At 35.6% G+C, this 12468-nt stretch overlaps 1 protein-coding gene across 4 annotated transcripts in view; it reads left to right on the top strand.

Annotated features, from left to right (window-relative positions):
- Positions 1 to 5601, top strand: part of TLL1 (tolloid like 1) — a 216892-nt gene extending 211291 nt beyond the window's left edge. For all 4 annotated transcript variants that reach the window (XM_040471047.1, XM_040471053.1, XM_040471056.1 and 1 more), the window contains 2 exons: positions 935 to 1185; positions 2395 to 5601. In XM_040471047.1, the coding sequence (XP_040326981.1) occupies positions 935 to 1185; positions 2395 to 2529 (386 nt within the window). In that variant the 3' untranslated portion in view covers positions 2530 to 5601. The remainder of the gene's footprint in view (positions 1 to 934; positions 1186 to 2394) is intronic.
- The last annotated feature ends 6867 nt before the right edge of the window (positions 5602 to 12468 follow it).

The following is a 12468-nucleotide window of genomic DNA, read 5'->3' as shown; positions in this document are numbered from 1 at the left end:
AGCATTTAAATTTTTCATTTATTACAAACACAAATATACTTAGTAGCTTCTGGAACTACAAAGGTAACTGCAATTAAGGATGTGTGTATGTTTTTCCCAACCCAGTTAGGTGAATATTTCTACCCAAGTCAAACTGTTCTATATATTGTATGTAGAGTTCTATATCATGCACACACACATAGAAATTTTATACATTTTGTTGATATTTTTAAAGCTTATTTATTTTTGAGAGAGAGAGAGAGACAGAGAGAGTGGGAGGTGGGGAAGGGCAGAGAGAGAGGGAGAGAGAATCCCAAGCAGGCTCCGCACTGCCACCAGGGAGCCCGATGTGGGGCTTGAACTCACAGACTGCAAAACCATGACTGGAGCCAAAACCAAGAGTCGGACACTTAACCGACTGAGCTACCCAGGTGTCTTATAATTTTGTTGATTTTTAAATTCTTTCTTATTCGTTTGGATTCTGGGTTCTTAATCGATTAAGATTAAGCTTGAATGAAGATAATGATCTTTTTTCTATTAGAACTAGTTATTTGGAACTAAAAACAGTATCGTGTGTAACAAAAATATTTATTAAGAGTTACTAGACGCTAGGCACTGTTTTAAGTGATTTTCATGTATTCATTAAATCCTCAAAGCCCGCTAAGATTGCTACTGTTGTTATATTGTTATCACCTGCATTTTGCCCTATGGATCAGAGAAACGGCATCACTCATATAAAGTTAACTGAGCTAGTAGGTGTTGGAGGTGGTATTCCAACCCAGCAGTCTGCGTGTAGTGCCCGTGTCAGTACCTGTTGCACAGACCCCACAATTATGGGACACACATCCGGTGATGAAAATGAATTCAGAAAGTAGAGGAGGGTTAGACTACATCAAATTTGAAAGGGGACTTGTGACACCTCACTGGATTGATTTCATTTTTCTTTTCCGGGCAGAGTGTGGCGGCCGACTGAAAGCGGAACCGAAACCCAGAGATCTATACTCGCATGCTCAGTTTGGTGATAACAACTACCCAGGACAGGTCGACTGTGAATGGCTGGTAGTGTCAGAACGTGGCTTTCGCCTGGAGTTATCCTTCCCGATTTTCGAGGTGGAGGAAGAAGCTGACTGTGGCTATGACTATGTTGAGCTCTTTGATGGTCTCGATTCGACAGCGGTGGGGCTTGGTCGATTCTGTGGATCAGGGGTAAATACAGTAGCAGCAGGAAACCATAGCCAGATTAAAAAAAAAAAAAAAAAAAGCTCAATGATTGGTGATTGTTATGTGTGCCATATACAAATTGACAGTATTTTTACAAAAAAAAAAAAAAGGTTACACTGTATTGTTATTGGCTTGACAAATTATACTATGCCTCTTCTCCCTCACCTCTTTCTCTATCTCTATTGAATTTTCTCAATAATCTCATGCAAGAGGGATGAATTTGGTAGCTCTAATTTGCTGTTAGTGTCCACATTCTAACTTTTTTATTCATGTTCTTCTTGTGTAATAAATATTTCAACCTTGAAGAATCTAAAGGCAATACATTTAAACACACACCTTTGACAATTGGGTCAACTTCCTAAATTAAAGCATAAAGGCAAAGTAATATGCACACAACCCATGTTGACATTCCCCTCTCAAAGAATACACCTGCTGAGTGGTGGGCTCCACCAGTGCTGTGCGGACTCAGTCAGTGCTACCAGAATGCTGTTCCACTGCAGCGTGTCGCTTGTGCATGGGACAAAATGCCAGCGTACAGGTCACAGAGCGTTGCCACAAGAAATAAGAAAAAGGAACGCTTAAGATAAATATCAAGTGGTCTTCTGAAGACTTATTTTGTTCAGAAGACATTAGGCCCCCCCGCCCCCGCTCTTTTTTTGTCTATCAGTGTCTATTGCTTAAATAATACTGAACATGAATACTCTTGAACTCCTGTCCAAATACCAGCTGCAGTGAAACAAAAAAGATTCTTGGTGTTTAGATTATCGAAACAGGAAGGGAGGGATGATTTGGATTCTGGAACTGTCTCTGCCTCAGAACACCTTCTGAAACAAATTTGATAGCTCTTTATGCTCTTTGAACCTCACTTTATTTATTTCTAAATCAAAGGAACTGGGCTTAAAATTTTGGGGGGAGGAAAAAAAATGACACACCAACTTGAAAACACACTTCTGTTCCAAGCCCAGCGACATCACTACCTATAACTATGATCTTGAGCATGTCATTTGCTTCTCTGAAACTCACGTTTGCTCGTCTGTAAAATGAAGAAGCCACACGTATTCACTATTCCAGGTTGTTGAGAGGATTAAGTCATATATACCCCACTCCCCCCCAATCCCAAATATGAATCTCAATGAAGAAGAAAATGACTCCTTCTGTTTGTTTATTTGCCTGTATGTTTCTTTTTGTCTTTAGCCACCAGAAGAAATCTACTCCATTGGGGATGCGGTTTTAATTCATTTTCACACTGATGACACAATCAACAAGAAAGGATTTCATATAAGATACAAAAGTATTAGATATCCAGACACCATGCATACCAAAAAATAACACCAAAACCTCCATCAGAACATCAAGGAATGTGCAGAATGGAGAGAAGACGTATTTTTTTTTTAAATGAAGATATTAGCACAAATGTTTTATATAACGAGTGTGAACAGAAGAAAACTGTAAGACCAGAATTATCTCTGTACTACAAGAGAAGTTTTCACCTAACTCTGATCAGCATTACCAGGAGATTGGAGCTCCATGCTTGATGGTATAAATCGAAATAAAGCTGGTGGAAGGGCGTCATGTTACTTCAAGGAAGACTCCACAAGCTTTTGTTGACAGCTTGATGCAGATGCCTTGCAATTCAAGCAGTTCAGTTCAGGGTCTGTGACCTTGCAAAGTGTTCTTTTTGACAATTCTTCAACATTTGGGAGAAATAAAATGGTCTTGCAGGTCATATACAGAAAAACCCTCTTCCTGCGTCTGAGGATAATTGCTTTGGCTTTGTATCTTGGATGCAGATCCGTATAGGATGTTGGGAAATGGGAGTCTTTTGAGGGTGCTTTGTACTTTAATTGTGGGTGTGTCCGATGTTTGGAAACTGGAATACTTCAGCTTAGTCACTTTCCTTGCAGGCCAGATTCACCACTTTGAGACGCAAATGATCTTGTGACCACTTCATTTTACTGGCATTTTGACAAGTTGGAAATGTCAGTAGTGTCCATTATTGCAATTAATCTCTAGACATCATTTATTTAAATGCTGGAAAACGCCCATCTGATTGGTAAACTCAGTTCTTTCAGTGAAAGTGCTGCCTTTCCACACCAAACTTAAGAAGCGCTGTGATGTCTTAGAACTGCGTGAGAGAACTCCCAACAGGTGTGAACAGAATTCTTCTAGTGACTGCCTGGATGGTCCATTCTCAAGTCACCAGAGCTGCTATCGTCTTTTCTGTTGTTGTCAACCTGTCGTAGCTGTTATTGCTGACGTTGTCATGGTTAATGTTGTATTTAAAAAAAAAAAAAAAAGAAAGAAAGAAACGAAATGTAAGTAGGCCATGTAGTCATTGAAAGATTTCTTTCTTTCTCTCTCTCATTCTCTCTCTCTCTCTCGCTCTCTTTCTTCTTGGGATTCAGTTGAAAAAGGATTTGTTTCCGAAAGACTTTCTATGGTGCTATTCCATAAACGTTTTTTTTTTTTAAACAAAATTTTTGACCTTTGAGCCAACCACCTGTAGACTATGAATGTCTCCCTATGTCTGTCTGGTGGCATTTGAAGACTAAAGACTTGTCAAACGTATCAAGAGTATATCATTGCAAGGGCAGCACTTGTCCTGTGGAACAACTACTTATAATGCCTTAGAATTCTTGCACATGATCAGACAGATCCTCCTAGAGACACACATTTCAAAAGGTTGAACTTAATAATGTATGTGAATTAGCAACTCCATGAGGAAAACCCATTTCCGTGACTGAGAACATCGGGTATAAATACGGTGTCTTGCTTTTGTTGTAGAAAATGAATTTTCTGCTTTAAAGCCATGCGTGTTTTTAATATTGTGTGTGTATATGTGAGGTTGTCCGGGTGAGCGGAGCTATAAGAAGGTGAAATGTAGTGGGGGATGGAAAAGTTAGAATTTATGTGCCAAGTTCTACTTAGAATCCTGTCTGAAGTAGCACCTTTCTTAGGAGATTTCATGGACAATTAATAGGAACTTCTAATTATTATCAACCCCATTATAAAAATGGCTTTTTCCTTTACAGAAACTCTGTTTTGATATGTTTTGATGTTGACGTAGATTACTACGTGAAATACCTTAGTTTCTGTTACCTGTCCATGAACATTTGACATTCAATAAAATTGGGTATTTCTCTTCATTTTTACAAATTAAACTATACACACAGGTGTAGCTTGTTTCTTTTCTTTGTCATTGCCCTGAAAAATACTTTCTTGCATTTGAATTATACTATGTAAATACATTTTTAAAACCAATCTTCGGTTCTTATTGAACATTACTTTGGGAATGTGTCACTATTGCCTGCAATATAATGAGCTTTCTAGTGGAGCTGATTTATTCCAGTAACTTCTTCCATATTTTTTCACTAATCTTCAATTAGCCAAAATATATCAGGAGTGAGCAAAAAGGAGGAAAAAATTATGAACACCTAACGTCTACACTATGCCTGGCCCGGTGCTAGGCACATGACACTAGCTTTTTTTTTTTTTTCTTTTTCTGTTTGAGGATTGTGGTGATGTTCTCATTTTGTAATTCAGGACTGGAGGCTCATAGAAGGTATGTAACATTCCCAGGGTCACAGTGTAAAGTGAGATGTTGAAAGCCAGCTTGTCTGATATAAAAATCTGTGCTCGTTCTACAAAATGTAGTCGAATCGATCTGGACATGTATAAATAGTGGACAGTGTTTTTATGATGAAACTTTTCCACGTAAAGTCCACTTTAAGGGTAAATTACAGTAAAACTTTCAGGATAAATATATTGTTCTTTTCAGGAACAGCATGACAATTCAAATATCAGCTGTAGATATCTTTAAGAACCACAATTAGTGCTAGAAATTAAAGAAACAAAACCTGCTCTATAGCTCAGAGTTAGTAACCATGGACTTTTGTTAAAGTAAATATATTAAACTATTTTATCTGGCGTGATAGGGGAAATGTAGTGTTCTACATTAAGAAATATTTTGGGTATTACCATTGACATCATATTAGGCCACAACGAGCTGCATTCAATAAAACTGAGAAGTGAAAGTGAAAAGGTATTTGGAGATGTCACAACTTCAAGTCTTCAATGTGAACATTAATTTTTAACGTACCTTATGTCAGATATCAATTCATTGCATATTATTTTTATATTAATTCAGTTTGGGCTTAAATATGTTGTTAATTGCAAGTACAAACAGCTTTGTTGTCATTTTGTTAATTATTGTTAGCTACTGTTTCAAGCGTTTTATTAAATTAATTTTGTAAATTATTTTCAACCCCTACATCAGTATATTGGTTGTGCTCTCTATTTGCCAAAGTTCTAACTCCTATACAATCCTCACTGGCTATCCACAGAAAAAAACTGCTCCTACTTCCTATGATTTTATTAAATTATTTTTCAAGTCAACTTGAATATTAATCTAGTCTATTTATGAGGTCACGACTTAGCATAATTTCACAAAACAACATTTTTTGAAAGTATGCGAGAACAGACAATAATATTTCCAAAGTCTCCAAATGTCCCCTTCTTGTATTGGCTGGCTTTTTGCTATCCAGGCCTAATTTTAATGTATCACAGTATCAGATTCAAATGCTGTCCGGTTTTGTTTTTAGAGTTCTTAGTCTCTCATATTTGGTTTCTATAATTACTATATATTTTCAGGGTAAGCCTCAAATACTAAATTTTGTTCTCCCATAGAGAAAATTTCTAAAAGCATCTAATGACTAATTATTATTCTTCAGAAGTAAATGTAAACATCTTATTCAATGTTACTTTGAATTCAAGTAAATGTTACTTGAATGTTACTCAAGCTCATTCAAGTAAATGTTACTTTTTAAAAGTAAACTGTAGCCATGTGTGACATTTAAACCTAACTTAGGGCAGTTATCAAAATGTTTGGAAATTGTGTTTAGTGACAATGGGAATGAAACTTGCTTTTTGGAAAACCTTTAATACCACTTGTGAAATCTGCACGGGAGGAAGAAAGCAGGAACAATAATTACCTCGTAAAGATTTATAACTTGAAGGAATACCTTCTATTTAATAAGAAAAGTTAGGTAAAATGAGCATATCAAAAAGAAAAAAAAAAAAAAAAAGCTGGCCTGCGAATGAATTAAAGCTTTTTATGCTTCAATGCATAGTAAATGGTTGCCAATGAATAGTTAGCTGTTAGTCTTTAGTGTTACTGTTATAAAATTAAGACATATTGCCATTAGCTTAGGAAATCGTTGACGCAATGCACAGATCTAATACATTTTGAGATGTTATTATTAGTCTTCAAGCTTTCTTTTGACATCAACTGGTTTCATGGCTCTCCTTTCAGCCCACCCCCAGCGTATTCAACCTGCACCCAGGCTCACCGTGTGACCCCAGTCCTGTCCTGGTGCAGAGACCACGCAGAACGACTCCAAAAGGATTATAGGGCCCTGAGCACATCTCATTATATATAACCCCCTTCTCATCCAATATTTTATATAAAAAATTAAAACAGTAAAATCAACCTTTAACTTGAGAAAACTTGTAAGTGGCAACATATCCGGGTTAAAGCAAATGAACACAGAAGACTTTAAGAAGCCGATGTGTGGCTTAAGACATGTGGATAAAAGGTCCTGGTGGCCAGGTCTTATCTTGCCTTTGCGGCCAGGGTGGAGGTGTTAAGTGAATAATGAAATTACTTATGTTTATTATGGGTCATTTCTATCTGAATACGAGCTACTGGCTTTACCAATCCCTTTGCTCTTACTTTGCTCTACCTACGTTGTTCATATAGCTGGAAAACTAGTTATACAGCATTTTATTTTTGGCCAGCTATCGAAGTTTTGAGCATACTTGCTTCTGAAATACACAATAGCAACTAAGGTTATTCAAAGCAATTTATAATAGTATAAACATGTGCTTAATGCTTCAGTGTATTTTAAAAATTACATTTAAAAAACCAATTCCAAGTGTTTCTTCTATTAAATAATATAAAGGGGTGATTATATTAGTCATAATGTTTAACTACACAACAAATCTAAGAACTGACAAATCTCATATCTGTCAAAAGCTCCATTGGGAGTTTTTTTTAAAAGAGTAACTTTTAGAAATTGGATTAAATTTGATAATTTTTTATCAAAATGTGAAAGTGCATCTATATTCCCTTGTGATATTTTTACATCAGAATCAGTGACTCACAGAAATGACAGCTAAATGCTAAAATACTGGTGTTAAGGTTGAGGTCAGGGGGAAGGGGTTATTTCAAGGCATGCCATTAAGTTATTTAAATAGGAAGATTTATTTAAATACAAAGAGCAAATAAAGTGAAAGGCTTATACATAATAAAGCTTAGATATACAAAGCTATCCTAAAAAAATATTTAGTGAACATTCTTTAGGAGGCTATAATTAAAAATCAAAGTAAATTGCAAGAAGATTTCCCACAAGGATCTAATATATTTGTTAAGGTTCTTTTTATACCACTGAATGTCTATTATTTGTGTTTGAATTCCCTGGGAACAAAAGGTCTTTCATAATAGGTTTTGTCATTTTCCAACCAAAAGACTTATTACAACCATGCACTTTAGTTTATTCACTCATTTATTTCTTCATTCCAGAAATACTTGCTTAATTTAATGCCTTCTAATATGCTCAGTACTTGCTAAGAATTTAATGAAAGGTTGAAAAAGAAAAAATCACGTTTGCTTCTGTGAAGGTTAAATTCTAGTTAAAGAGATAAACACTAATAAAAGCGATCACAGACTGTCAAAGTTGCAATATAAAACATGCATGTATATATTTTACAGCCATTTGTGGGACATTATTCCAAATAACACGGTTTGTATTTTGAGAAAAGCATTAACATGCACCCTCTCCTCATCCTTGGTTTTCTACTGTCGTATTACTTGCATTTATTTTTAAAATTTCAATTGCCCTCTAAAATTAACTTTTTTTTTTTGCATCAATCGTTTGTATTTTCAACTTATAAATTATTCATTCTCAAGATGGATGATGGGGGTGACATAGTTTATCAAAATTCTGATATTTGTTCATGTAATCATTTAACAAGTAAAACTAAACAATGTAACTTATAAAAAGCACTATCTATTGCCAGCGCCAACAGTGCTTGATAAATTCTAATTAAAAAACTTTTTTTGATGTTTATCTATTTTTGAGAGAGAGACAGTGTGCAAGCGGGGGAAGGGAAGAGAGGGAGACACAGAATCCAAAGCAGGCTCCAGGCTCTGAGCTGTCAGCACAGAGCCCGATGTGGGGCTTGAACTCACAAACTTTGAAATCTTGACCTGAGCTGAATTCAGAAACCCAACCAACTGAGCCACCCAGGTGCCCTGAATTCTAATTCTTATTATGATACACATTAAGATGCTTGAAACCTAAAATCTCCAATCCATGCTAGCCTAACTGGTGGAAAAGAAATGTTTTGCAATAACAGTGTGACTTGTGGGACAGTGAAATGTCTCACTGCCTCACTATTTGCACCCCTCTTCAAGTCAACATGTATTTTTTTTTTTTTAATATTGGTCAGGTCCATGGAATAGCCAAGCGTCTCAAGAGCATACTCACATACAAGGCACTCCAGGGGCATATACTCGCCAAACATTAGCCCTACAGATAATGTTTCATAGAATGGGATGTGATGGCACAACAAAAAATTATAAAATATTCAGGTAAGAGTAATCCAAAGTAACAGGTGGCATAGTTATACTTCACGACTTTGAATACTGGAATTATATGTAGAGCAAAATGATTTAAAAAAGAGGAAATATATGGGAAGGGTTTAGACACTATCAAAATACTGAGGGTTTTTTGTTGTTTTTTGTTTTTTTAGAATAAATTCACAGGGCACCTGGGTGGCTCAGTCAGCTGAGTATCTGATTCTTGATTTCAGCTCAGGTCATGATCCCAGGGTCGTGGAATAAAGCCCCAGGTCAGGCTCCACTCCTGATTCTCAGTCTCTCTCTCTCTCTCTCTCTCTCTCTCTCTCTCTCTCTCTCTCTTATTTTGCCCCTCTCCCCTGCTTGAGTGCTCTGTCTCTAAAATAAAATTAAATAAAAATTAAAAAGAATAAGTTGAATTTGTAGAAATAAAATAATACAGTAATTGAAATTTAAAATTTAGATTAGATACAGCTGCTGATAATAATTTATGAACAGGGAGAGCTTAAAAAGAGGGAGACAGATGAAAAAAAATATATTTAAGGATGTGGAATAGAATGTGAATATTCAGCATATGTTATTAGGAGTTTAAAACAAGAATGTAGAGAATGGAGGAAAATATTCAGTAGATAATATCTGGAATGCCTCAGAATTTTCCGAAGATGTGTATCTTCACATTCTGGAAACACAGTAAGTTCCCAAACAAAATAAAAAGCAAGCTACACCCAGACACAGAGTACTAAAATTGCAGAACGCGAAGTTAAAGAAAAACATCTTTAAAAGTAACCAAAGAAAAGACTACCAAGGAAATTATTTTAGAAACACAGTGTATTCTGAAATAAAATCTCAAGATATTAACAGCAAGTGATTGTTGGTCTAAATTTTTGTGTCCAGTTGAACTACTAATTACAAATGGGGATTAAGTCAATTTCAGGTTAGTAAAAACCAAGAGTTTACCACTAACAGATATTCATCGTTAATGGAATTTTCTTTTGGGGTGCCCGGATGGTTCAGTCGACTGAGCATCAGACTCTTCATTTTGGCTCAGGTCATGATGTCACAGTTGGTGGGCTTCAGCCCCAAATCAGGCTTCAGCCGGTGTGCTGAAAGCACGGAGCCCGCTTAGGATTCTCTCTCTTTCCCTCTCTGCCCATCTCCCACGTGAACTCATTCACTCTCCCTTTTTCTTTCTCTCTCTCTCTTGCTCACTCTCCCTAAAAATAAATAAACTTTAGGGGCGCCTGGGTGGCGCAGTCGGTTAAGCGTCTGACTTCAGCCAGGTCACGATCTCGCGGTCCGTGAGTTCGAGCCCCGCGTCGGGCTCTGGGCGGATGGCTCAGAGCCTGGAGCCTGTTTCCGATTCTGTGTCTCCCTCTCTCTCTGACCCTCCCCCGTTCATGCTCTGTCTCTCTCTGTCCCAAAAATAAATAAAAACGTTGAAAAAAAATTAAAAAAATATATAAATAAATAAATAAACTTTAAAAAATGCATTTTCTTCTGGAAGAAAAACGGAAAAATGAGCGAGTGATATGCAAGAAAGAATAGTGATCAGAGTAACTGGTAATTATGTGCCAGTTTAAAACATATTAATACCACAAAAATAATAACAATGACTAATTTGAAGAGAAAGTGGAATTATAAGACTTTTTTATTATAACTGTGATTTGACATATAATTTGACATATAATTGTATTATATACAACTAAAGAGGGATCGTTAGATTTGAGGAGTTCTAAGTTTCTCATAGTGTTTGAGAAAAAGATTAACTCTATACTTTGTTAAATACCTGGTAAAGTTATAAGAATAACCAAAAGAATATAAGCAGGATAAATAATTTCTAACCAATAGAGAGGGAAAAGTAATTTTAAAATAATATTAAGAATAGTACTGGGGCGCCTGGGTGGTGCAGTCGGTTAAGCCTCCGACTTCAGCCAGGTCAGGATCTCGCGGTCCGTGAGTTCGAGCCCCGCGTCGGGCTCTGGGCTGATGGCCAGATTTCCGATTCTGTGTCTCCCTCTCTCTCTGACCCTCCCCCGTTCATGCTCTGTCTCTCTCTGTCCCAAAAATAAATAAATGTTGAAAAAAAAATAAAAAAAAATAGTATTAAAAAACTGGTGAATCACAGAAAAAAGGAAACAAAAGGAAAATTATAAAATAAGATGGCCAAAACAATAATATGTAAATTTTAAAATTTGAAACATATATCTGACTGGTATTTTTCTAAACGTGGAACATATTAACTCATTTAACCTCATAGTTAACTATTAGTTATATTTTATTGTCTCCATTTTATCAGTGAGGAAATAAATATACTGGTAATCACAATAAATGTAAGTCCTATAATATTTCAGATTTAAGGAAAAATATATTCAGATTGGATTAAAAATTCATTCATAAGCTTTTAAAAAGGATATTTCCAAAATATAGTATGAGGGAATTTGAAAATGAAAAATCACCTAAGGTAAATTCTAAGCTAAAGTTAACTGGTGTTTCTAGAGTAATATAAGATAAATCTTAAGGCACTAAAGATTATTTAAGATAAAATGATGACTCCACAATGATAAAAAGAAATAATACATTAAAATAATTAAAAATGTAAATTTGGACAAATGTAAGCACACAGTCTCAAATATATAAAATTGTCAAAATAATAAAAAAAGGTAATCCATGATAAGAATATTAAGATCTCAGTAAGAGAGATATTAACATATAAGATATTTGCAGTCTGTATTCCTGATGAAATGTTAGAACCCAAATTATATAAGTGAATCTTAAATTTAATAATATACAAACAACCCAATAGATCAGGAGTTGGCAAACTATTTCTTGTGGGCCAAATCTAGATTGCTTCCTGCTTGTGTATAACTTGTGAGTGAAAAGACTCAGCCTTTTGGCAAGAACAGTTAGAGTTGAGGACATTGCCTGTTGGCCTTAAATCCTAAACTGTTTGGCCCATTACAGAAAAAGATAGCCAACCTATGCAATAGATAAATGTTCAAAGGTGATGTATAGGCTATTCACAGGTGAGGAAATCAGAATGACCAATAAATAAGAAAACATGTTTGACAACTATTATTTGGAAAATTCAAATTTAAAAATTGGGATACCTCTTATATCTACTGCATTTATAAAACTTTAGTTTTAAGCACTATCAAGTGTTTGCAAGTATTTATAGCATAGTAACTCTTACACACTGCTGGAAAGAATGTAAATTGTGCGAATGTTTTAGATAGCTACTTGACCTTATCTAGATGCTTCTAAACACATTGGCCAGGAATTCCATTCCTTTATATGGAGATACTCTTGAACACTACTTACCTGATTTTAGAGAAGCCACTTAAACTGCTGGAGCTGGGCATCAGAGAAGCTGTGAGGCTGCAGAAATTCTTGACATGAGGCTAGCAAAGAACAAATACTTATGCAAAGGGCTCAGCTCCATTTGCAACAGCGGGCAATGAAAAATGTGTTTTGAATTGAGAGACAATAAATAATTACCAGACAACTGGTAATATATAAAACAACATGGTATTAAGTATATAAATATGTATGACATATAACATATTTTGTGATCTTTAAGATTTTCAATTTAAATTCACAACCATAAGAATTAAATATTTAACTAAATTTTA

The sequence above is a fragment of the Herpailurus yagouaroundi genome, unplaced genomic scaffold, assembly GCF_014898765.1.
Source record: "Herpailurus yagouaroundi ecotype Mexico unplaced genomic scaffold, PumYag 28, whole genome shotgun sequence".
In the NCBI taxonomy this organism is placed as follows: domain Eukaryota; kingdom Metazoa; phylum Chordata; class Mammalia; order Carnivora; family Felidae; genus Herpailurus; species Herpailurus yagouaroundi.
This window is presented reverse-complemented; position numbering and strand designations above follow the sequence as displayed.